Source organism: Orcinus orca, chromosome 2 (assembly GCF_937001465.1).
Source record: "Orcinus orca chromosome 2, mOrcOrc1.1, whole genome shotgun sequence".
Lineage (NCBI taxonomy): Eukaryota > Metazoa > Chordata > Mammalia > Artiodactyla > Delphinidae > Orcinus > Orcinus orca.
The window spans coordinates 151,661,637-151,688,663 of record NC_064560.1 but is presented as its reverse complement, the minus strand read 5'-3'; the positions used below and the strand labels follow the sequence as shown (position 1 = coordinate 151,688,663).

The following is a 27,027-nucleotide window of genomic DNA, read 5'->3' as shown; positions in this document are numbered from 1 at the left end:
GCAGTGGAAGCACAGAGTCCTAGCCACTGGACCGCCAGGGAATTCCCCAGAAAATTTTTTTTAATTGTTGGCATTTCCATACATAACTCTCCAAAATGCAGATAACTTAATATAATACCACAGTCTGTACTTGCTTCTATTGACTTGCCACACTGTATTCTAATTATATTTCTAATTCTAATTATAATATATTCTAATTAATTCCCTGTGGAATTAATCCCTGAGAACAAGGACTGTATGTTAACTTTGTATCTAGTATGTTACGGGAAACGGTTACTCAATAACTTTCTATTTCTATGACTATTTCCCAAGAGAGAACTTCAAGATATTTCAGTAATCCACAAAATCTTAACTTTTCTGCCACTTATTCTGTAATGTTTTTACTGAGTCTCAGCTTATCACAGCCCTTCTGGTACAGGAAATAGCACCCCTATCTCCATCACTTTGCTGTCCTTTGGTGTCCTTTTCTTCCCCAAGAATCCTTTTACACTCCTTCAAGGGACCAGGGCATTCCTGCTTTCTCCTGTCTGCTCCAAATCAAAAACCTGCTCTCAAGAGCCTCCATTTATGGCAGCATGATACAACAGAGCTAGATGGTGGTTCAGTACCTCACCCTCCTTTTAGCAGAGGAGAGAGGCCCAGAGAGGGTAATCAGTTGCTCAGAATTGTACAGTTAGTTATAAGAGATGGGATTTGAACTTAGACCTCTTAATGGCCAAAAGAGTGCTCTTTCTAACATATAATGTAGCCTTGTATTAATATGCCATTTATAGCCTAAACTAGCACTCCTTTTTCAAATATTTGCCTTCTTTCAAGATCAGAACTTAAGCTAAATTAATAACGTGGAATTTTATGTTCAATAGGATATTGGTGGGGGGGTGTCATAGAGCTCTTTTGAGGTTCCTAAAATTGTATCATACAGCTGCCTACAAAACAGCCTTATGTCACACAGGAAGTAACTCACAGCTTACATTTTATTGAGGGAAACAAGGATAACATCATTGGCATCTGCAATGTGCCAGAAACTGTGTTACAAACTTTACATGTGGGATTTCATTTCATCTTTAAAACAAGTCAGTGAGGTAGCTATTATCACCCTATTCATATTTATAAATGTATATACTCATAAACTTTTTATAATATAAAAAGTTATATATTTAGAAATAGGGTAGAAAAGTACAGTAGGTATTTCTCATGCTTTGTGACTGTCTTTGAAAACCCTTCCTACATCAGAGTAATTTCCCACATTGTGAATCTGGACTCCCCAAGGCAGAAGCCCAAACTCTCTTGCTCGGCACCTTGGCAGCTAGAGTGCAGGCTCTCCCAGGCAGGCGTACTCACACAAGTCTCAGTCAAAAAAAGAGCAGCATGAGGAAGCAGGTGCTGTGTTGACTCCATTTTTTCTGGCTTGGATGGTGACGAGGAGTCCGGTCTTCAGTGGCAGGAATGGTGGAGCATCTTGTGTGTAGTGTCCACTCATCTACAGCACCAGTGGCAGCAGCACTGAGGTCTGGCTGAGGCAGTCCCACATAGTGGTTTTGGTATTGTTTCTGGCTGCGTAGGCTCCAGATCTGACTCTGACTCTCCCAGAGATTCTCCAAACTATTTAATATCCCTTAATAAATCCTTAAACTAGCTAGTTTAAGGAACTAGCAGCTTCTGTGGTTGACAAGTAAGATCCCAGTTCCCAAATCAAAACCACAATGGGATATCACCTCAGTCCCATTAGGATGACTACTATGAAGGAAAGTGGGGAGGAAGGGAAGGGAGAGGAAGGGAGGGCAGGGAAGGGAAAAAAATGTTGGCAAGGATGTGGGAAAATAGGAACCCTGTGCACTGTTGGTAGGAATGTAAAATGGTATAGTTGCTGTGAAAAACAGTATGGTGGTTCTTCATAATTACCATATGACCCAGCAATCCCGCTTCTGGGTATGTACCAGAAAGACTGAAAGCAGTGTCCTGAAGATATATTTGTGCACCCATGTTCATAGTAGCGTTATTCACAGTAACTAAAATGTGAAAGGTACATAGAGTAGTCAAAATCACCGAGAAAGCAGAAGGGTGGTGGCCAGAGGCTGTGGGTGGAAAGAAGGGGAAATTATTCTTTAATGGGTACAGAGTGTCCATTTGCAAGATGAAGAGGTTCTGAGATATATGGTGATGATGGTTGCACAACACTGAAAGCACTTAGTACCACTGAACTGTCCACTTAAAACTGGTTAAGATGGTGTGTTGTGTGAATTTTACTACAATTTTTTTTAAAAGGTTGACAGTACCAAGTGCTTGCATGGATCTGGAGCAACTGGAACTCTCACATATTTCTGATGGGAATGCCAAATGGTATGGCCATTTTGAAAAAACATATGGCAGTACCTCAGAAACTTAAACATACATTTACCATACAATCCAGCCGTTCCAATTCTCAATATTTACGCAAAAGAAATGAACACATATGCCCACAGAAAAATTTATTCACAAACAGGTGTCAGCGATGGAGGAAATGGCAACATGAAGGATACTTGTAGTGACAGAACTGTTCTGTAGCTTGACTTTATCAATGTGATATCACCCAGTTGTGATACTGTACTATAGTTTTGCAAAATGTTATCATTGGAGGAAACTGGGAAAAAAGTTTATGAGATCTCTACGTGAATCTAGAATTATCTCAAATTAGAAAGGTTAATTTTTTAAAAACTTTTTAAAAAATTATTTATTTATTTTTGGCTGCTTTGGGTCTTCGTTGCTGTGCGCGGGCTTTCCCTAGTTGTGGCAAGCGTGGGCTCCTCTTTGTTGCGGTGCGCAGGCTTCTCATTGCAGTGGCTTCTCTTGTTGCGGAGCACCGGCTCTAGGCGTGTGGGCTTCAGTAGTTGTGGCACACAGGCTCAGTAGTTGTGGTTCGCACGGGCTCTGGAGCGCAGGCTCAGTAGTTGTGGCACACGGGCTTAGTTGCTCTGCGGCATGTGTGATCTTCCCAGACCAGGCCTCGAACCCGTGTCCCCTGCATTGGCAGGTGGATTTTTAACCACTGAGCCACCAGGGAAGTCCCTAGAAAGGTTAATTCTTTAAAAAAACAAACAAAAAAATCCCAGACCAATACACGAATTTTCCTGGTTTCACACAACCAAAAAAGCATATAACCCAGAGATGAACCCAGGTCTGGTTCGTCCTCCATCACATGCTGTCTCCTTTCTTAGAGATCATCCCATGGGCAGCATGATGTGGTGGGAAGAGTGTGCTCTGCCAGTGGAAAGTGCTGGCTTCCTGAGTAGAAACCCCTGGGAGTGTTTCTTAGTTCTCTGAGTGACGAAAAAGAAGATGTTTTTCCTTGATTGATAGGTGTTAAGTGAATCTATAAATGTACATATGTTGTCAGTAAAGTATTGAGTACATTTTAGTGTAAATGAAATTCCCACCTGAAAAGAAAACAGTATACAGAGATCATTAGTATCGTAACAATAACAACAATTAAAGCTAACATGATTAGAGCACTCATTTATGTTCACAACTTTAAGAGGTAGCTGATTTCTAGGTTGCAGATGGAACAAATGAAGCCTAAGGAAGTTGAGTAACTTGCCTCACAGATGGTTCAGAGCAGAGCTGGATTTGATCCCAGGCAGTCTGGCTCCAGAGTTCATCCTCTTAATGGAAACCTCAGGTGAGATGATATTGTAGAAAAAGAAATATGTTGCTGGTGAAGGATTTCTTATCATTTAGCGGGAATATTGTTTAAACTCGTATTTTTTACAGGGACCTACATGTGGATTCAGTTTAGATGCTTCACAATAATATCTCACTACTAATATTTGACCATGAGCCATTCTTATGAAAGCTATTTACAAGAACAGGATTTCCCCATGTGGTGGTAACTATGATCTTCATTTAATCCTTGGCATGCACGCAGCTTAAAGATGTCTTTATGAAACTATTTAGATCTTTTGGATCAATGGACGCCTAAAAATTCAATGTGAAATGTATCTAGGGTGGGTGCCAAAAATATTCTTTACTTATTCTTTAAGTAAAGAATATTTTTAAAATGCAAATAATTTCTACTTCCTGCCCTCCTCCTCCACCTTGTCACACACGCGAATATTTGTTTTGATACTGGGTTTTCTTTTTTTTTTTTCTGCTGTACACGGGCCTCTCACTGTTGTGGCCTCTCCCGTTGCGGAGCACAGGCTCCGGACGCGCAGGCTCAGCGGCCATGGCTCACGGGCCCAGCCGCTCCGCGGCATGTGGGATCTTCCCGGAACGGGGCACGAACCCGTGTCCCCTGCATCGGCAGGAGGACTCTCAACCACTGCACCACCAGGCAAGCCCTGATAACTGGGTTTTCTTAAGGCAGATTTACACTTCTTTAACCATGTAATTAGAGCTATTTAATTTAAAGCCACAGTGTGGTACAACAGGTGGAAAGAATACAACTCAGAATTGAGACACAGGTTCTAGCCCTGTTTGTTGTCTAGGACAAATTTTTTTTTTAACATCTTTATTGGAGTATAATTGCTTTACAATGGTGTGTTAGTTTCTGCTTTATAACAAAGTGAATCAGCTATATGTATACATATATCCCCATATCCCCTCCCTCTTGCGTCTCCCTCCCACCCTCCCTATCCCACCCCTCTAGGTGGTCACAAATCACTGAGCAGATCTCCCTGTGCTATGCGGCTGCTTCCCACTAGCTATCTGGTTTACATTTGGTAGTGTATATATGTCCATGCTGACAAAGGATTAATCTACAAAATTTGGTTTTTTGACTCCTAAAAAGTCATTTAGATTTTTGGTAGCTGTTTCCTCAAATGCCAAATGTGCCCTCTCTCCTTCACAGAGCCTAGTGAAGTGTTTTGAGAAGCAAAAAGTACAATGTGAATTCCAGCCCTCCAAGGTCTATCTCACTTCCTCCAGGGAAGACACTCACTGGGAGGGGAGGCAGGAGAGCGGGCTGTGCACGATGACACAGTGCTTGGTCTCCGGAAAGTCTCTTCTCAGCCTCCAGAGCCCAGCATGGTATCTGACCCAGGTCAGCACCTAGCAGAAGTCTGCTTTCCAAACAGCTATTTCTGTGCCATGGCTTTAAGCTGAAGTTCACAAAGTAATTTATGTTCTTTCTTATTTATTGTCTCATAAATTTTTTTTGACATTTACCTTTTCCCTAGAATGTAATGATTCAAAAATCATACAAACCCAGAAATGTACATAGACTGTCTACAATTAAGTGTGGTTAGCAATCATCTGTCCAGAGTGGCAGAGATGTACACCATGAGATCTGGAGACTTGTCTCCTGAAGAAGGATCACCATATACATTGTCTCACACACTGGTGGCCCAGGGCCAACCACATAAACCCTCCGGGGTTTCGTGTTAATCTTGCTGAGCCCTCACAGTATTTGGGTTCGTTGGCAAAAGTACCGGGTGGTTGTTTTAAAATCTGAAGATGCTAAAAAAGTATTGACGTTGTTAAAGGTAGACTCAGAAACAAAGAAAGCTTTTAGAAGAAGAGGTGCTTTAAAAGAATGGCTTATCATATATAAAATGCAATGAGTACCTAAAGGGAAAAATACACACAAAATAACTAAGGTTATGGTGATTAGGGATGAAAACACTTTATTCTGTTTTTGGTTGGGTCCACATAGAAAGTCAAGGATGATAGGCTTTTATTTAAATTGACTTTCCAGTATTTACACTGATTCACCTTTACTATCTCCAGATAAGGGAGAAAGTTATTTACACACACCCGGTTTTGTGACATTTAAGCAGTGGCTGTTCAGGAAGAACCTGTCTGACACTTGGCTTCTCTTTAGGTTGTTCACAAGGTGTTCTTAGTTGTTTTAACTCCATTCGCCACTACAGCATGGGCTTTGGAAACAGGTGGAGTCGGGTTTGAAACCTGCTGTCGGCCCGGGATAGCTGGGTGGTCTTGACTATGGGGACCAACCTCTCAGAGCCTCAGCTGCTTCTTTAGTAAGATGGGGTAGTTAATAATGTCGACCAGTTAACAAATCCAACCACATAAGATTGTTATAAAGATTAGCGATATTATAGATATTGAGCCTGAAACGTAAGTACCCCTACAGGGTAGTTATGAACTCTTTTCTGTATGTGCCCTGGAAACAATTTCTAAATCCACTTAAAGCAGAGAAAGTAAATTCAAGTATTTCCTCGAGCGGCTGTATAGCGTCATTTTAAGATCACAGTGACTAAGCTCACTTTTCCTTACAGGAAGCATAATTGGGGGTGGCGGGGAAGCTTGAACCATTGCCCTGGTTTCAGCACTCAGATGAGGCCCCAGGATTCTGCCCAACCTCACAGAAGTTTGCTCTTCAGAGTTGGGAACTGCACACAGAGGAATTTGCTGAGCCACTGTGATAAGGAAGCGTAATGACAAGACTTACCTTCCTGGCAACTTAAAAAAAGGAGGGTACTACATTGCATGTAATATGTACTTTGGGTCAACTCCCAATGTCCTATACATTAACTCAAGAATCCTGACAACCACTTCTACTGTGTTAGGTAGTACTAGCAAACGGGCTAGGAGCAAAGGGTCTGTAGTCAGACTGCCTTCATTCCTGTCCCCACTTCACAACTCGCTAGTTTTGTGTCCTTAGACACGTGACTTATCCATTCTAAAACTCACTTTCCTCATCTGAAACCCAGGATAATATTGATGCCCATCTCCTAGGGTTGTTGTAAGGCTCATACATAAAATATTCTTAGCTTAACGCCTGCCACGAAGTAAGCACTAGTTAAATAATTATTGCTGTTGTTGGTTGGCCAATAGTCCCTATCTTGCACAAAATCAAACACCAGTAAGAAGGTAGAAGTGCTGGTCTTCTGACTCCAAATCCCAGGCTCTTTCTCTTACCATGTGTTACTCTACTGAATGTTTATTGCTTTCTTAAATGATTAAAATACCACAGTGCTGTTTGTGTTATCCAGGGGCACTGAAGTATTCTCTCTAATTATGCAGAGGTGCAAATCAAAGATCGCTCCAAGTAGAAAATCATAACATTGTTTCACTGTTCTTTGCGCTTGCTTGAGAAAAGGAACCCACATATCAGACCATTTCTCACCCTCCCAGGAACTCTGCTTCCTGGGAGTTACAATTCTTTGATATCAAAACCAGTTCCAGTCGTGCCAGCTGAAAGGGCTGACTGCATTTTGACAGCGTAGAGACCATAGCATTCTCTCTGTTTGGGGCCAAGTGGTGACGTCAACTGTTTGTCTCCCTTTCAAAGTTGTTCTCTCGTATTTTGCTCCAACTTCCTCCAAATACGACTGGTACAACTGCAGGTGCCACCAGCTCTCTGGCTCATTGCTTAGTGAGGCTTAAATGACTGTGCGCTTGCTCCCTGCTTCCCTACTGGGCTTGGCACAGCTCCAGGCTGCTTGGGTACTGAAGTCTGTGAAGTCCATGAAGTTGGTTTTCCAGACTAACTTTAACCTGGAATGAACTTCAGACAAGGTAGCTCTGGAGAAATTCATATTGACTTTCCTACCTCATTTACAAATAATTTTTCAAATTGTCAAAGAGAAACATTCACCGACATAGACCATACCCTGGGCCATAAAACAAACCTCAACACGTTTGAAAGAAATTAAATCACACAAAGGGATTTCTCTGAAAGCAATGGAATTAAACTAGAAATTGATAGCAGAAAGATATCTGGAAAATCTGTTTTAAAAAAGTTGGAAATTAAAACAGCACAGTTCAGAATAGCCCATGGTTCAAATAGGAAGTCATGAAGGAAATTATAAAATATTCTGAGCAGAATGAAAATGAAAGTACAACATATCAAGATGTCTGGGATGCATTTAAAGTTGTACTCAGAGGAAATTTTATGGCATTAAAGGCTTATATTAGCAAAGAAGAAAGATCTAAAATTAATGATCTCTGGGACTTCCCTGGTGGTCCAGTGGTTAAGGCACCGTGCTCCCAATGCAGGGGGCCCAGGTTCGATCCCTGGTCAGGGAACTAGACCCCACCTGCCACAACTAAGAGTCCGCATACCACAACTAAAAGATCCTGCATGCCACAACTAAATATCTCGCATGTCGCACGAAGATCCCACACGCGGCTATGAAGATCCCGCATGCCGCAACTAAGACCTGGCACAGCCAAATAAATACTTAAAAAATAATAATAATAAAATAAAATTAATGGTTTAAGCTTTCATCTTAAAAAACTAGAAAAAGTAGCTAAAAGCAAAGCAAGGTGAAGGAAGAAAATAATAAAGAGATGAAATCAGTGAAATTGAAAAACCACAGAGGAAATCAATTAAGTCAAAAGCTGTTTCTTTTAAAAAATCAACAAAATTGGTAAGCCTTAGTCAAACTGATCAGGAAAAAGAAGGAAAAAACCCCCCAAATTACTAACATCAAAAATGACAGAGAGGAGGGCTTCCCTGGTGGCGCAGTGGTCGAGAGTCCGCCTGCCGATGCAGGGGACGTAGGTTCGTGCCCCAGTCCGGGAAGATCCCACATGCCGCGGAGCGGCTGGGCCTGTGATCCATGGCCGCTGAGCCTACGCGTCCGGAGCCTGTGCTCCGCAATGGGAGAGGCTGCAACAGTGAGAGGCCTGTGTACCCCCCGCCCAAAAAAAAAAAAAAAAGAAATAGATACCCTGAATAGTCCTATATTTTATATAATAAAGAAGTAGAATTTGTAATTAAAAACATTTCAAAAATGAAAATTCCAGATGGCTCTACTGGCATATTTTACCAAACATTTAAGGAATAAATAATACCAATTTAATATAAACTTCTCCAGAAGGTAAAGGAGAAGGAAACACTTGCCAACTCATTTTATGAGATCAGCATTACCTTGATACCCAAACCAGACAACGTCATGACGATTAAACTATTAATATCTCTCAGAAACAATGTAAAAATCCTTAATAAAATATTATTAATAAACTCCAGCAGTGTATCAAAATGATAGAACACCATAACCAAACTGGTTTTATCCCAGGAATGTAAGGTTGGTTCAACATTTTAAAATCAATCACAGTAATTGACTATATCAACAGACTAAACAAGAAAAGTCATTATTTCAATAGATGCAGAAAAGTATTTGACAAAATTCTCCATCCATTCATTATTAAAAACAAAACAAAACAAAACAAAAAAACACCTTTCAGCAAATTGCAATTAAAAAGAACTTTCTCTGGACTTCCCTGGTGGTCCAGTGGTAAAGAACCTGCCTTCCAATGCAGGGGACACAGGTTCGATCCCTGGTTGGGGAAGTAAGATCCCACATGATGCGGGGCAGCTAAGCCCACGCGCCACAACTACTGAGCTCTCACGCCTCAACGAGAGAGCCCGTGTGCCACAAACTACAGAGCCCACATGCTCAGGAGCCTGCACACCGCAACTACAGAGCCCATGCGCCCTGGAGCCTGCGTTCCACAACTAGAGAGAGAAAACCTGCACGCCACAAGTAGAGAGAAGGCTGTGTGTGCCACAATGAAGAGCCCACGCCACAACAAAGGATCCTGCACGCCTCAGGGAAGACCCCGCATGCCACAACTAAGACCCGACGCAGTCAAAAAATAAATATTAAAAAAAGAACATTCTCAATCTAATAAACAGCTTCTGTGTTAGTTCTATATTGCTGTGTAACAGCTCCAAAGCATAAATGTCAAACAATGATTATCTCACAGTCTCTGGAAGCTGGGAATCTAGGTATGACTTAGCTAGGTGCCTCCGAATCAAGGTCTCTTACAAAAGTGAACTTATATTGTCAGCTGGGGCTACGATCTCATCTGGAGACTCACTGGAGCAGGAGCAGGGGTGGTGGTAGGGAGATCCACTTCCAAGCTCACTCACAAGATTGTTGGCAGCATTCAGTTCCTCACAGAATACTGCATTGAGTGACTATGTTCTTGGCTGTTGGTCGCCTCAATTCCTTGCCATAGGGCAGCTCACAACATGGCATCTGGATTCCCTCAGAGGCAGTGAGCAAGAGAGTACAAGAGAGTACTCAAGGCAGAAATCACAGTCTCTTTGTAAGCTAATCTCAAAAGTGATATTCCATTACTTTAAACATATTTTATTCCTTAGAAGCAAGTCAGTAGGTCAAGCCTACACTGAATATACAAAGGGAGTATACAAGGGCATGAATACCATGAGGCAGGGATCATTAAGGGCCATCTTAGAGACTGCCTACCACAACCTCTACAAAGAAATCTAGTTAGTGCAGGATACCTAGTGGTGCAAGATTGAATGTTTTCCTCCTAAGATCAGTAATAAGGATGTCTGCTCTCACCACTCCTATTTGATATTACACTGGAGGACGGACATACCAAGTGCAATAAGGCAAGAAAAAGAAAGAAAAGGCATACCAGTTAGGAAAAACTAAAACTGTCCCTATTTGTAGATGACTGTCTACATAGAAAACCTCAAGGAATTTACAAAAACCTTCTAGAACTTGTAAGTAAGAAAACGCAAATCAGCATATGAAAAACTGCTCAATGTTAGTCATTAGGGGAATGCAAATTAAAACCACAAGAGACCATTACCCACCTTTTAGAATGACTGAGTCAAAAGAACTGAATACCAAGTGTTGGCAAAGAGGCAGAAATTGGAACATTGCTGGCAGGAATGTAAAATCGTACAGTCACTTTGGAAAACATTTTGGCAGTCACTTACAGTAACACATACTTAACATATGACCCAGCAGTACTCCTAGGTATTGTTTTCCCAAGAGAAATGAAAACATATGTTCACACAAAAGACCATTCATGAATATTTACAGTGGCTTGGTTTATAATCACCCAAACTGGAAACAACTCAAATGTTCTTCAACTGGGAGTGGATAAACAATATCCATACAATGGAATAGTACTCAGTAATAAAAAGGAATGAACTACTGATAAATGCAACAATATGGATGAATCTCAAATATATTAATACTAAGTGAAAGAAGATTAGCCTCAAAAGGCTACATAATGTATAATTCCATTTATATGACATACTGGAAGAGGCATAACTATAGAGACAGAAAACACATCAATGGTCGCCATTTGCAAACCATTTTTGGGAGGTTCACCTCCAGCCCATCCCTGGACTCCATCTATATGCCACTCCATTTTCAAGGCAGCCACCAATCTCTCTCCTCCCAGCTCCAGCTCCTTCCTGAACCCTATCCTGATTTACATTTAGTGGCATGCTGCTTGGCACAGGATTGGTCCCCGTTTAGTAGGCAGTATGCAAATTTTCTCTCCTCAGCTATGGCTTCCAGGCAACACCCATCTCAATGCTGGGCATATGGAATGGGATAGATGATAAAGTACTGAGGCAATCTGCCCAGTGGCGAATTACCCTATTTCGTGATTTCCTCCAAGTCCGTTAATTTTCCATCATTGTGCTCCGTTCGACCTGAGCGAGTAGGAGCCAGCCGGGAGAAGGATGTAAATAAGGAACGTAAGATAGGGCAGGCTCTGTAAGCCTCCATCTCCCACATTATAAGCCCAGCTCTAGTGGAAGTCAATGGTCAAGCACCGCCCCACCCCACCCCAACTCCCAAGCTAGTGGGGGTACGTGCAGACTCTAACCAATTTCAGTCATCGTACTGTCATCATACTTCCTCTTTTCCTCTCCCCCTTTCTCTCATTCATTCATTACTGGCTGCTACAGCACTGACCAGGAGAGACACAGAAGCTGCCCTCAAGGCATTCACAGTCTCGCGGAGAATACAGGGGAGTAATCACAGTTATCACACGGTGTGGTACAGGCTGCGTGGGGTGAGGGGCTCCTAGCGCAGGCGTCTTCCCGGCAGACTCTGCCAGAGCTGCGTCTTCCACGACCTGCTGGAGTTTGCAATCTTGCAGGCCTCCTCTCCCCGGCAGAGGGACGTGCAGGGACCCGGGCCCACGTCCGGAACAGCTGCTCCCGGGCTCCGAGGCAGCCCACCAGGGCCTTTCGCCACAGCAAGGACGGCGACCGGGTCCGGGAGGGAGGCCGGGGCGCTGCGGCCCCGCCCTGGCCAGGCCGGAGCAGGGGGCGGTTCCCATAGGGATCGCGGGCCGGCCGGCCGGCCGCGACCGAGCTGGGCGGGAGTCGGCGAGGCAGGAGCTAGCCGGCCCGACAGCTGCGGCGCCGTGAGTCCTGGGCGGGGAGGGAGGCGCGGGCCGGGCCGCCACGTGGCGCCGCTCGAGGCTGCGCGGCGGGGGCTGGGGCGCGGGTGGGAAGCCGGGGCGGCGCCGGGGCGGCGCTGGCGGGTTTCCCCGCGGCCGCGCAGCAGCGGCGGGGCGGGAGAGGTGGCCCCGCCCAGCGGCGGGACGGCGCGTCCCTGCTTCCCACAGAGCTCCGGGCCCGCCTCAGGAGGCGCGGGGCGCGGGGCGCGCGCCTCGCAGGGCTCTCCCCTCCGGCGGGGCCTCGCCGCCGCCGCCGCCCGCGAAGGGAAATGAAACCCGATATTAGAACCGGGGAAGCCCTTACCCTTCCCAGTCCTCCAGCCAGCTCATGTGTCTTAGATCGGATGAATTTACCATTAAAAAGATAGATTGTCTTACAACTCAGTTCGTTTTAGGATGACGGGTTACATTTTAACTTGCAGGGTATATAACAGACGATTAAACTTGAGTTATCAAAGGCAGCTGACTCCAGGCTGTCACCCTTGATCAAGTGGCCACGGCTGAGGGGCGAGGCTTTAAGGGAATGGGTCGGTTCCTAATTCTGTAACGAGTGCCGTCTTCTGTTCTAGGTCCTTGACAAAGACCCATCGCTGAGTGAAGCTCTAGTGCAGTGTGTTCATGCCAAGATTTTATAAGCGACATTTTCAAACTATGTGAAGATCCGTTTAAAAAAGATTTATTCTTCTGTGATGGAGAAGTATGAAAAAATTGGGAAAATTGGCGAAGGATCCTATGGAGTTGTTTTCAAATGCAGAAACAGGGACACGGGTCAGATTGTGGCCATCAAGAGGTTTCTGGAATCAGAAGATGACCCTGTCATAAAGAAAATCTCCCTTCGAGAAATCCACATGCTCAAGGTAATGGATTTTTTTTTAATTAATTTATTTAGGCTGTGTTGGGTCTCCATTGCTGAGTGCATGCTTTCTCTAGTTGCGGCGGGGGCTACTCTTTTTTTTTTTTTTAACATCTTTACTGGAGTATAATTGCTTTACAATTTTGAATTTGAAGTGGATCAGCTATATGCATACATATATCCCCATATCCCCTCCCTCTTGTGTATCCCTCCCACCCTCCCTATCCCACCCCTCTAGGGGCTACTCTTCGTTGAGATGCACGGGCTTCTCCTTGCAGTGGCTTCTCTTGTTGTGGGGTACCGGCTCTAGGCACTCAGGCTTCAGTAGTTGTGGCTTGCGGGCTCTAGAGCGCAGGCTCAGTAGCTGTGGCGCTCGGGCTTAGTTGCTCTGCTGCATGTGGGATCTTCCCAGACCAGGGATCGAACCCCTGTCCCCTGCATTGGCAGGCAGATTCTTAACCACTGAGCCACCAGGGAAGTCCTGGTAATGGATTCTTTAAAGTGAAGTTTCATGGACTAACAAAATTAAAGTGAGTCGTGTTATGTGAAATAAATGCCTTGAGATGTGGCCACATCTCCTTCCTTCACGGACTTCTGTCCTCAGTGACACAAATGGGACATCTGTGCGCGAGTCACCAATTATATAATGAATTATAAAGTGGAGACGTTAAGTGCAGGGAACGATGGTATTCACTTTCAGACTTGCTGTGGAATATTTTATTTTTCTTCCCAGTGGCTTCTTTCCCATGTCACCTGTAGATCTGGTTCATGAAAAGCCATCAACTTTTATAGTACAGGAACTTTCCATGATTTTTAAACTTCTAGACTAGCTTCTGTTGATGTTCTGAGTCCATGAAGAGAATCATTCACCTGTTTTCAAACAGCTAGAAAGCTGACAGGTTTTCATCATGCCTCACATTTACCTACGGCTGACCTTTATAACGTCTTGTCTCTAGAAGAAGGATTTTTCTCAAAAAAAGTGAAATGATTGCTTTAAAAATGTTCATCAGTTAACTCTTGGAGACCATGACATGGGGGGGGAGGGGAGTTGTTTCTTATAAGCTGAAAGTATTTTTTTCCTGGAATGGAAATGAAGAAGGAAAGTATCTTTCCTTCTTTTCTGAATTTCTGTGAAGATGAAACCCAAATCCTACCCTACGTAGAATGCGTCCTGTAATGAATGCAGTGTGGGTTAACTTTCAACAGATTAACTTTCTCCGTAGGGGTTGGTTTTAAACAGTTAGGGCCTCTGTGTTCTGACAAGTACAACTAACTATCCAACAAGGAAAGAGCAACCTCGTGCGAGCTCAATGGAACATCCAGGGGATTTTCTCCCATCTTTGCTTCTCCATTTTCTCCAGGCCTCTCTAAAAGTCTTCTTCTCCCCATGAATTGCGTGTGTGGGGTTATCTCTGGATAAGGACCCCAAATGGGAAGTGGAGGGCTCTGGATAAATTAAAACGGGTGGGGACGACTTTCTTTATTTGGGTCTAGGACATTCTTTACCAACTGGATGTTGTCAATTCTGAGAAGACACTTCCAAAGCCCCTGTGAAGTACTCCCCTAGGAAAGAGCGAGACAAGCAGTGTTTGCCCATCCCACCACCTGGTTGCCCTGCCCTCCCCACTCTCTACACAGGGAGAGAGAGGGTCTCACTGTTTCTCTGGCGCCCATGGATGTTTTTCACTTTCTCAGGCTTTCCCTAGCGGAGAAGGTGATAATTGTATTTCAAAGGGCCCATTTACTCCAAAGAAAAGCCAGTCTGTTTCTAGTGGAGAGATACTCTTTTTCTGATTCTGAAGGTCACCTGCAAGCGCCTCTCTGAAACCTCTCACTATTCTTTAGCAATACGGTGTTTACGAGTTTAGTCCCTGAATTACTTCAGTTCCCCCAGGATGGGGACCTTGCCTCTAGATCTCTGTATCAACCACTTGGCATGTAATACCAATAAATGTTATTGTTGGATTGAAAAAAAGATGTTAACAAAATAAACTCTTAGGAAGGGTAGATGTTGCCAATAAATTAGGAAGTCAGATGTGTTCTCATGAGTAACTGAATATTGATGTCCTCTGAAGGATACAGTTGAGTGCACAGGAGCCTGAGTACAAAGCACACAGCACTCCATTCTCCAAAATCAAGTGCACAGCTGAGATGCCCCTGATGTGTATCAGGTGATGGGACTAGATTATCAGTAGAGCCTGTCCCGTCAAGCCCTAACTTTTCAGAATTCTGTGATGTTCCTAACACATAATGGGTGCTTAAATATTTGCTGGATAAATGAATTGAGGGTTTGTTAAATGAAGTCATACTTTCTCCATTTACTTATTCAGTAAATATTTATGGAGCTCCATTGTACCTAAAACAATGTTTACGTGAAGTTGTACATCCTGTCTTTCAGATGCTTAACCGGTGGAAGATGAATTTCCCCTCAGCTCTTACACCCAGTAGACTGGGTTCCTAATGGGCAGGGCCTGTGTCATTCACCCTGTCTCCCCATGCCTGTCATGAACCCTCTAAATAAAGTGTTTGGAGGCTTGCTTGAACTAGACTTTGAAATGTTTAGGGAGACATGGAATAAGAGATAAGGCATTCAGGGCAGACTGTCTCTCCTAGGGAAAAAAGAGGTGCATAAGTGGAAAACAGTATATTGAAGGAACACAGGTAATAACCCCAAAGTCTTAGCCAAGATGCCTGCTGGGCTAATAGGCCTGGGAGAAAAGAGAAGGAAAGGAAGCCAGCGTCCATTAGGAGGGGGTGTGAGGAATTTCTTGGAAAACATGTCTGGCCCTGGGATAAGTGATGATTAGCACATAGCTTCACCTTGGTCCCAGGTGGCCTTTGGGGTTTGGAGCCTGCCTTGGGGACATGTTGTCCCTGAGAACAGGAAACTGCTGAGGTCTAGGCTAGTGTTTTAGAGCCCCATCTGAGCTGCATTCAAGGCAGAGCTCTAGGGCCCATGGAAGGGGAATACTAAACCGGAACCAAGCACAGTTCCATGGGCCCAGGTTCACGGGCTCAGGGGCTCAGTGAGTGTGAGTTCCTAGGAATTTCCTTGCACACCCCTCACAGAACTGGGGCTGTTAATGACCCCTGCTAAGGTCAAGAACTAGGAAGACCGAGGCTGAAGGTACCTCAGTGACCTTAGCAGGTGAGAACAAGCAAGGGCTGAGGCCCAGACTGCTCTTAATGATACGGAAAGCAAGAAAGGTAGATTAAGACCAGATGTAGAAGGCTTTGAATGCCAGGCTGAGGAGTCTGGCTTTCACGTGAAAAGAGGGAAGCCAGCCAAGAGTTTTTATTAGAAAGTTATCATTTGCAGACTTTTGAATTTCATGGATCAATAAAATTTCAAAAAAAAAATTTTTTTTGTTTACAGATTGGTCGGCATTTTAAGAGGCTGGGTTATCACCATCACTTCATAAATGAAAGGACGTTTTAATATTTTAAAAAAACTAGGAAAGACCCAATTTTAAGAAAAAAGCAGTCTTCCTGAGAGAGTAGTTGACAACTAAAACAACATCTCTCTATATATACATTTCTCAGGTGTGTGAGAGTGTATGAGTGTGGGGGGTGTGTGTGTGTGTGAGAGAGAGAGAGAGAGAGAGAGATCATTGCCCTTATTTTTCTCATTTCACTATCCATTGATGAAAATGAAGACATCAGCTGTTTTGTGCAGCCTAAATTTCATGGAAGTTAGTACTATGTCTGCGAACAAAGAGACTCCCCAGGTCAGATGATGTCCTACTTATAGGATCTATCTGATACAACGAAATACTAATACCACAAAAGAACTGAATGGTCCCTGGATTTTTTTTTTTTTTTTTTTTGGCTGCGCTGGGTCTTCGTTGCTGCACACGGGCTTTCTCTAGTTACAGAAAGCAGGGGCTACTCTTCGTCATGGTGCACGGGCTTCTCATTGCGGTGGCTTCTCTTGTTGCAGAGTGCGGGCTCTAGTCGAGCAGACTTCAGTAGTTGCAGCATGAGGGCTCCGTAGTTGCAGAACGCAGGGCCTAGAGTGCATGGGCTTCAGTAGCTGTGGCACGTGGACTCAGTAGTTGTGGCACATGGGCTTAGTTGCTCCGCGGCATGTGCGATCTTCCTGGACCGGGGATCGAACCTGTGTCCCCTGCATTGACAGGTGGATTCTTAACCACTGCGCCACCAGGGAAGTCTATTAAGTTATAATAGAATTTGGCATGTATCTGTCCTCAGAGAATTGCTTGTATGTTTTTTAAACCATTTATTTAATGATTTAAAGCAACTCCCAATAGTTGCTGTCAGACTCTTTTAAAAATTACAGTTGTTTCCATTAAGCAGATAAGATCATGGGAGTGAATTGTCCAGCAGTCAACTGCATAATTATTAAGGCACCACATCTACAGTGTTTCTCGTTCTTGATGTGAAAGCATATATGAAGATGTAACTATACATTGGTAAATGATTTTAAAGATAATAATTATTATCAAGAAACCTATTTTGCTAATATTTTTAGAAAACATTTTTTCTGAAAAATTGAAACACTTTTCAAATAACATTACTTCATGCCATTTGGGGGAAAAAGTGTGACACATTTTTATGAGATAAATTCAGTATTTGTGCTAATAAACTGCTCCCTAAACTAAATGTAATTCGCTCTTCACCAAGAGGTCCTACTATAGTCAACCCTTTAATGTTTTCATTTGAATCTTATTTTTTCCAGGCTTTTAGAAAAATAAACAATTGCTCCAGTTAAAGTTAGTCAGCTAGTACTCTACTTTAAGAACATTAAGTACCGTTCTAGTGACAGTAATAAAATTATACTGCCATACCTGAGCTCAAAGCAACTATCCTACCCTTTCTCAAGCTCACTTTCCATTGTGGAAAAAAAAGAAAGAAGTCAATATTTTCAGTCAGTGTTTCTGATGAGACACCTGTGTGTAAGATAGTTGACGTGTGTTCATTTGGCAAGTTTTTACAGAACTCCTGCCATGTACCAGGCACTGTTCTAGGCTCCTGTCCTCACAAATAAGGAGAGACTAACAGTAAACAAATGATTATATGTCAGGTGGTAAAAATGAAGCAGGATAAGGGGGTAGAGGTGATGGAGGGGCTAGCTTTTTTATATAGAGTGGTTAGGAAGAGCCTTCCTGATGAATGACATTTGAAGACATTCCAGCAGAAATGTGAAGGAGTGACTCTTGCAGCCATTTAGGGGGAAAGCATTCCAAGCAAGGGGAAGAGTAAGAGGCCCCAAGGCAAGATCAAGTGAGGTGTTCTAGGTGTGTTCTAGTGTGTTCTAGGAGGAGCAAAGAGATGAGTGTGTCTGGAGCAGGGAAAGTGAGAAAGAGAGCCATAGGAGATGAAGTTAGAGAGATGAGGGGGTTAGATATGAGGGCCCTGTGGGCCATGGTAGGGACTGTGGATTTTACTTTGAATGAGATGGGAGCCAGCAGAGGGTTTTGAGCAGAGGGGTGCCCTGGCATGACTTATACCCTAGAAGCGTTCCTCTAGCTGCTGGTTACTCCAGCTCCATGAGCAGGAAGGTCTTTTAGAAGACTGCTGATGTGATCCAGGTGTGAGGTGATGGGGTTTGGGTCAGAGGGGCAGCAGTGGCGGTGGTCAAATTCAAGATTTATTCTGAGAGAAGAGCGCATAGGAATCCGATGGTTGGATGAGGAATCACGAATGACTCCAAAGTTCTTCAATTGAGTACCTGGAAGAATGAAGACATCATTCACTGTGATAGGGAGACCCAGGTGCAAATCTGGGGGAAAGGAAGTCAAAAGTTCTGTTTTGGATATGTTATATTTGAGGTGTAAACCCACTGTAAAGTGGGCAATTAAATGCACAAGTCTGGCATTCAGGGAAAAGTCCGGGTTGGAGTTACCACCATGGGGAATGGAGAGACAAGTACCAAAGATTGAGCCCTGGAGCTCCAGCATCTGGAGGTCAGGAAGCTCAGGAACCAGCAAAAGAGGTAAGAAGGGGTGATCTTCAAGGCAGGAAAATCCCGAGAGCAATGTTCTTAAAAGCTGAGAGAAGGGAATTCCCTGATGGTTCAGTGGTTAGGACTCCGCACTTCCACTGCAGGGGGCCCAGGTTCGATCCCTGGTCTGGGAACTAAGATCCCGTGAGCCGTGTGGTGTGGCAAAAAAAAAAAAAAAAAAAAAAAGCTGAGGGAAGAAAATGTTTCGAGAATGAGGGGGTTGCTCAATGGTGTCAAAGGTCACCTTTAGTACAGGCTTAGAATTAGCCATTGGCTTTGAAAATATGAGGGTCATTTGAGACCTTAATGAGAGCTATTTGAGTAGAGTGGTAGGGATGAAAGCTTCATCAGAGAGGGTTCAAGAGAGGATGAGAAGAGCAAAGTGAAGACAGTGATAAAGGCAACTCTTCTGAGGAATTTTATCATAAAAGGAAGCCAAGAAATGGGGCAGTGTGTGCTTGGAAGGATGTGGCGTCAAGAGAGAGTTTTTGAAGTTGTTTTTAATATGGAGAAATACGTATATTTGTATGCTAATGGAGGGAGAGAATTCCTGGAGCCATGACCTTGAGTTACCAACCTAGACCATGACCCAAAATAACTATTATAGCATACTAAAAGACCAGTTCATGGACCAGTTAGGAGATTAGGCCACCTCTTCTTTATTTGGAATGTTGCTAGGTTCTTTCCACACACTCTTCTTAGTCTTTACGTAACAGGACCCACAGCTGTCTTAAAGCTATTGGCCTAGAACTTCTTCTAGCGGGGTGTATGACATCTGATTTGTGTTGTGAGCCATGAACCCTTCAGGAGAGGGTTCAACCCTTTTCCATAACTAGGGTTCAAGCATATAAAGATACATTTTCCTAATTAATTAATTAATTTGGGCTGTACTGGGTCTTTGTTGCGGCGCTTGGGCTTCTCTAGTTGCGGCGTGCAGGCTCTGGAGCAGGGGTCCCCAACCCCTAGGAACAGGGCCGCACAGCAGGCGATGAGCAGTGGGCGAGCGAGCAAAGCTTCATCTGCCGCTCCCCCATCGCCAGCATTACCACCAGAAACACCCCACACCCCACTCCCGGTTCGTGGAAAAATCGTCTTCCACGAGACCAGTCCCTCGTGCCGAAAAGGTTGGGGACCGCTGCTTTAGAGCGCGGGCTCAGTAGTTGCGGCACGCGTGCTTAGTTGCGGTATGTGGGATCTTAGTTCCTAGACCAGGGATGGAACCTGGGCCTCCTGCATTGGGAGCATGGACTCTTAACCACAGGACCACCAAGGAAGTCCCAGGCATATAAAGATATTTTGGATAGGAGGCGCCATGGTCATGACAGAAGCCAGGTTACAGAGAGAGAGAGAGAGAGACAGTCCCTGAAAGGAAATCATCTTACATCAAGAAGTCTGGCATCACAGGCCTGTGGCGAGAAGTGGGTACTGCTTCTGCATAAAGCAGGTGGCTGTAATTGAACCCAGCCCCCTGGGGAATATCTGTGTGTCCAGCAAGAAAAGAACTGTGTGGTTCAAAACAAACACAAGCCAACCAACCCAGAATCATTGTATTACTAAGGTCCCAAGCCTCTATGCTACTGAACCTTCTCTCTGTGGGATGCAAATGATAGAACTATTGGAAGAGGAATCAAAGAATTCCAGCCAGCAGCTATGAGGTTCCCTGGGCAGATGTTGGGCAGCGAGGCAGACGGTACAGGGGCCTTAGAGTAGATCAGACCAACATCAGTCAAAGTTTGACTATCCTCCTTCCATAAGATGAGAAAAGCAAGAGCAACAACAAGGAGACGGAATCATATTGCCATTTGGTGACTCAGTGGTCTTGGGTGAAATGCCAAGGATTGTTACCTAGGATGCACTAACTACGCTTACAAACCTTGGGAGGTATGTCTTGTTTTACTAATGGATGTACTAATGGATGTAGGATGGTCGATGACTTGTCATGGCCTCCTGGTTAGTGACCTGGATACCGACACAGTTCTGTCTGTCCCCATGTCCATGCCCTGCTGCTCCCACACCTCAGAACCATCGTGGTACACCAAACGCTGTACTCTTTCTTAAGTCTCCCAGAGACTGGTCCTCAGGGCTTATCCCACCCTTGCCTCCAGCAGGCCTTAGTGCTGAGACTCATGGCTTTTGTGGAAGCCTGGGGTTCTTACTGGAATATCAGTTTTTTCCAATTCTTATTCTTTAACTCTATAGATTATTTTAGCAGGCACAAAGTTATGGTTTGCTACCAACAAAGGTGGAGATAAGCATGGGGGAAAAGGTCCATTTAAAACTTTACTATAAACATTACAATAAAGTTCATTCATTCTTCGTGAGAGCAGTGTCACCCCCAAGAAGATGAAAATTGGTTCTTAGGAGTTGGGTCCTAACATTTTTATTGTATAAAGCACAGATATACATATAGTACATATACATATATACAGTATATTTTTGGAATTAAAATTTCATTGAGAGATGATTAGGAAAAATGTGTAAAAAGACTCTTTTGAGTGACAAATATGAAAAAAAAAGGTCCATGGGGTATGGGAGGATGAGAATGTTGAGTGTATACTGTGTGCCAGAAACATGCTCTCCTTTGACTGTAATTAAACATGAATAGTAGTAACCTGCTGAATGTTCAGAGCAGTCCCTGTTTTCCTACTGTCTCCTCACTTTCAGTAACTTCCAGCGAGGGCTTCCCTGGTGGCGCAGTGGTTGAGAGTCCGCCTGCCGATACAGGGGACACGGGTTCGTGCCCCGGTCTGGGAAGATCCCACATGCCGCAGAGCGGCTGGGCCCGTGAGCCATGGCCGCTGAGCCTGCGCGTCCGGAGCCTGTGCTCCGCAACGGGAGAGGCCACGACAGTGAGAGGCCTGCGTACAGAAAAAAAACAAAAAAAAATTCCAGCGAGGCTGTGGGCTGTGTGACTGCTCGGGGACAGGAGCCACAGTTAGGAACTGCAGTTTCTGATCCGGCTCAAAGCTGTTGGGTGACCTTGGGCAAAAGCTCCAGTGCCCGCTGGAACCTGGCCCACCTTATTGCCATGATTTATGTCTCTGTTTGGCATTGCTTTGCTGACGTTGCTGAGGGTAGCAGGGTGCTTTGGGGACAAACACCGAACAGCAGTCAAGCAGCCTTAAGGATGCCAGGGCAGGAAAGTAGAGGGTCCAAAAGAGCAGTAGCAAAGGAGAGAGGAGAGAGGAGGAGACAGGCGGAGCAGTAGAGAAAGGAGAAAGAAAGGCACAGGTGGGAAGGCAGACAGGTGGGGTTCCAAGGGGAGGAGGTGGAGGTGAAGCACTTCACGTGGTCTCCCCCGTTTCAAAATATCAGACCAGAAACACTGCTGGGCATATTACCATCCTGGTGACGGTAATGTGCCGCGGGAAGCAGGACTGTCAAGGTTCCCTGTTTTTCAAAGCATTTATATAGTGCTTAATACCACGTGCTCTTGTGTCAAGGCCCCATTCCATGGAATGCTAGCAGAGTACCATGTAAATGCTCCCTAGCATTAGAATCTAAGCAGAGTTTTCATAATTTCTGGAGGCTTCGTCTCCCCTAGTATTAGTTGAAGGAATATTTCCCCCGTATTAGTTGAATAGCATTTCCCAACTCAGTAGACGTCTCCAGGGGAAATCCTGTGACATCTTTAACAATTTAATCTTGCTGTGCCATTTCTAGGTCCCTTTTCTTCGTATTGCTTAATTGGCTTATTGAAACATAATAGATTAGTAACATATTTCTGTAACTTGTTTTAGCCATGTGCAGCATTCTCTGTTATGGTTTATGTGGGATTACAAACTCAAAAGTCTGTGGGGAATCACAATGGTAACATAAATGAGTGGAGTGGGCTGAATGCAAGGCAAGATGGAGCAGTGGAGACTAGGGCAAACTGGAGACTGTCTTGTGGGAAGTGGGTGGCCACTGCCCACCCAGCTCACAGGCTACAAGGGGGCTAGGCTTTCAGAGTCTTTTTTTTAAAGCCAGAGATAAAAATTTTGTGTAAAATCTCCTGGGTTTTCCCCCATAACTCTTGTTTTGAAAAAAAATTCAATATATATGCACACAAGAGGAAAGAATAATACAATGAATACCTACATATCTTTAACTAGATTCAGTAATCTAGTTAATTCTGATGTTAGAATTCTGCTTCCTTTCTTTTCTATCTCTGTCTCTGTCACACACACACACACACACACACACACACTTTTTTGGCTGACACACACACGTTTTTGCTAAGTATGCAGCATGAATCTCCTAGAATGAAGAAATTTTTCTATGTCCCACAATGTGATTTCCACACTCAAGAAATGTATCATTGACTCAATACTATTATTTAATATACAGTCTGTGCTCAAATTTCTCATATTGTCTCAATAATATATTATTATTATATATATTATAAAGTATATGTGTGTATATATGTATATATACATATGTATGTATGTATGTGTATATTTTAATCCAGGATCTAATCAGTGAGCATACATTGCATTTAATTGCCATGTTTCTATCGTCTTCTTCAATCTAAAACAGTATTTTAACTTCTTTTTAAATTGAAGTACTGTTGATTTAGAATGTTGTGTTAATTACTGCTGTACAGCAAAGTGATTCCGTTATACATATATATACATTTTTAAAATATTCTTTTCCATTATGGTTTATCATAGGGTACTGAATATAGTTCTCTGTGCTGTACAGTAGGACCGTTCATCTGTCGATGGACATTTAGGTTGTTTCCATGTCTTGGCTGTTGTGAATAGTGCTGCTATGAACATAGGGGTCCATGTATCTTTTTGAATTATAGTTTTGTCTGGGTATATGCCCAGAAGTGGGATTGCTGGATCATATGGTAATTCTTTTTTTAGTTTTCTGAAGAACCTCCATACTGTTTGCCACAGTGGCTGCACCAGCTTACATCCCACCAACAGTGTAAGAGGGTTCCCTTTTCTCCACACCCTCTCCAGCATTTATTATTTATAGACTTTTTAATGATGGCCATTCTGACTGGTGTGAAGTGGTACCTCATTGTAGTTTTGATTTGCATTTCTCTAATAATTAGCGGTGTTGAGCATCTTTTCATGTGCCTGTTGGCCATTTGTATGTCTTCTTTGGAGAAATGTCTGTTTAGGTCTTATGCCCGTTTTTCAACTGGGTTGTTTGTTTTTTTGTTGTTGAGTTGTATGAGCTGTTTATATATTTTGGAAATAAGCCCTTGTCGGTCACATTGTTTGCAAACATTCTCCCATTCTGTCAGTTGTCTTTTCTTTTTGTTTATGGTTTCCTTTGCTATGCAAAAGCTTATAAGTTTGATTAGGTCCCATTTGTTTATTTTTGTTTTTATTTCTATTGCCTTGGGAGACTGACCTAAGAAAATGTTGGTACGATTTATGTCAAAGAATGTTTTGCCTATGTTCTCTTCTAGGAGTTTTATGATGTCATGTCTTATGTTTAAGCCTTTAAAACCATTTTGAGTTTATTTTTGTGTATGGTGAGAGGGTGTGTTCTAACTTCATTGATTTACATGTGGCTGTCCAACAGTTCTCTAACTTTTAAATTCTTTTTTCCGTCTTTCATGGTATTGACATTTTTGAAGAGTCCAGGTCAACTGCTTTGCAGAATGTGCCTCAACATAAGTCTCACTGTTTCCACATGATTTGATACAGGGTAAATGTTTTCAGCAAGGATACACATGGATGAGGCTGTGTCCATCACACAGTTCTCTTCGGGAAGTACATGATATCATTTTGTCCTGTAATTGGTGCTCTCAGTTTTAATCTCTTGGTTAAGATGGGTCTGTCATATTCCACAATTGTAAAGAAACATTTTCCCCTTTATAATTAATAAGCAATCTGTGGGGTGATACTTTGAAACAGTGTGACTGCCTTGCTCCCCAACAACTGTCGCCCAATGATCCTTGCCTGAATCAATTATACTAAGAGTTACTGTACAATGGTGATTTCAACAATTCTTTCTACATTCATTAGTTATAATTTTTCTGTAAAAAGAGCTTTTTCACCCACGCCCTTGCCCCCAGTACACACAGATTTTAGTGTCACTGTGAATTATGGATTTTTAAAAAATTCACCGTGTTACAAATCATCACTGTCATTCTTTTTGATTCTCAAATTGTCACACATTTGTCCATTTGAGGCTCCTTGGACCCAGCTCCTTGGTCTGACAGGTGCCTGTCATTCCTTGTGTACTTCTTTACTGTGGGGCACAACGAAATGCTCCAGGCTCATCCTGCCCCAACTCTAGAATCAGCCATTTCTCCAAGGAGCCCTGGTTCCTTTTAGTGAGAATGCAACATGATTTTAAAATGTTGACAAGAAATTTAAAAAAAAAATTTTAACACCATTCAGCCCAAACAAAACACATCAGCAGACAATGTTTGACCTGCAGGCTCAGTGTGGGACCTTTCGATTATACAGCTTTTATTTATTTTTTTTTTTTGAATATTCATTTATTTTTAATGACTTATTAGAACAAATACCTATAGATATCATTATATATATGATATATAAATTAATTATACAATATATCATGTATTAATTATTAAAACATACTCTGGTAAATATTATATATTCAATATGAAACAGGAGGAAAGGGGGCAGGGCACAACCTTTAAAAGAATTACATAGCCCGAGGACACAACATAAACTGATTAGAACAAAATAGGTCCAAGATGGCGGACGAGTCTACTTCCACTAGACCTTGAGCCTCAGTATACACTCATTGTAACACATCAGCAAGCTAAGCGACACACCCACAGGTGCCACGACAGTTCCAAGGATGATCATAAAGGTCAAAAAGTGGGCGGTGGCTCAATTCCTAGAAATCCCCACCCCTTCCCCAAAATAGCTGGAATACTCCTCCCACTCATCAGCGTATGAAATTACTCACCCCTATAAAACTAACAACCCCATACCCTGGTGCTGCCCTCGCCTTCTTTTTTTTTTTTTTTTTATAGGTATACCTGGATTTAATTCTCACTTCTACCGCTTGGTAGCTGGATAGCCTTAGGCAAGTTTCATACCTCCCTGAAATTCACTTAATTCAGTCTGTAAAATGGCATAATAACTTATTATAGCATCCTTTTAGGAATTTTAAATCAGTTCTTGAAATAAAAGTACACAATATATAGACAAGTATGGATTCCTCAATAGATGTTTGACCTTTCATTTCTCCAGTATCCCACCCGCATCAAATAAAGAAAAATACTTTTTAAAATTTACGAATATTTCATTGTTGTAAAGTTAAAGCCGTAAAAATAATCAAATGGCCTACTATCATACCATTAGAAGAAAAAAAAAAAAAAAAAAAAAAGGTGTTCATGAGAGTTCCATATTAGAATACAAGTTTTCCTTAGGCACCTGTTTATGTATGCTATTCTGCTCTTTACAATAAATAATTAAATTTAAAAGACTTAATTCCTCACTTTTAAGACCTTATTAGTTTACAAATTACATATTGACCTATGCTAAATTTTATACCGACCCATGCTAATGAATTCAGTACAGAAAACAAAAAACACTGCACTCAAGCAAACTACATATATATATATATAACTTATATGAGAATTGCTACTCCAGCTTTCTTTTGGTTTCCATTTGCATGAAATACCTTTTTCCATCCCCTTACTTTCAGTCTGTATGTGTCTCTAGGTCTGAAGTGGGTCTCTTGTAGACAGCAAATATATGGGTCTTGTTTTTGTATCCATTCAGCCAATCTGTGTCTTTTGGTGGGAGCATTTAGTCCATTTACATTTAAGGTAATTATCGATATGTGTGTTCCCATTCCCATTTTCTTAATTGTTTGGGGTTTGTTATTGTAGGTCTTTTCCTTCTTTTGTGTTTCTTGCCTAGAGAAGTTCCTTTAGCAGTTGTTGTAGAGCTGGTTTGGTGGTGCTGAACTCTCTCAGCTTTTGCTTGTCTGTAAAGGTTTTAATTTCTCCATCAAATCTGAATGAGATCCTTGCTGGGTAGAGTAATCTTGGTTGCAGGTTTTTCTCCTTCAACACTTTCAATATGTCCTGCCACTCCCTTCTGGCTTGCAGAGTTTCTGCTGAAAGATCAGCTGTTAACCTTATGGGGAT

General features: G+C 42.9%; 1 protein-coding gene, 2 long non-coding RNA genes and 1 other non-coding gene across 5 annotated transcripts in view; 3 read left to right on the top strand and 1 right to left on the bottom strand.

Annotated features, from left to right (window-relative positions):
* Positions 1 to 956: 956 nt before the first annotated feature.
* On the bottom strand, positions 957 to 11,769 carry LOC125963566 (uncharacterized). The gene is made up of 2 exons (XR_007475706.1): positions 11,637 to 11,769; positions 957 to 3,413 (listed from the first exon to the last, which is right to left on the bottom strand). It is a non-coding gene; the product is annotated as an uncharacterized LOC125963566 (long non-coding RNA).
* Positions 3,411 to 4,181, top strand: LOC117201399 (uncharacterized). Its single transcript, XR_004483418.2, has 2 exons — positions 3,411 to 3,655; positions 3,748 to 4,181. It is a non-coding gene; the product is annotated as an uncharacterized LOC117201399 (long non-coding RNA).
* A 561-nt stretch (positions 11,770 to 12,330) lies between the features above and the next one.
* The window catches only part of CDKL1 (cyclin dependent kinase like 1), a 65,468-nt gene continuing 50,771 nt past the window's right edge, over positions 12,331 to 27,027 (top strand). Inside the window, exon 1 of one of the 2 annotated variants that reach the window (XM_033428465.2) lies at positions 12,331 to 12,986. In XM_033428465.2, the coding sequence (XP_033284356.1) occupies positions 12,819 to 12,986 (168 nt within the window). In that variant the 5' untranslated portion in view covers positions 12,331 to 12,818. The remainder of the gene's footprint in view (positions 12,987 to 27,027) is intronic. The other variant, XM_049706318.1, reaches the window with a different exon arrangement.
* On the top strand, positions 19,009 to 19,081 carry TRNAG-UCC (transfer RNA glycine (anticodon UCC)). The gene has a single exon. It is a non-coding gene; the product is annotated as a tRNA-Gly (tRNA).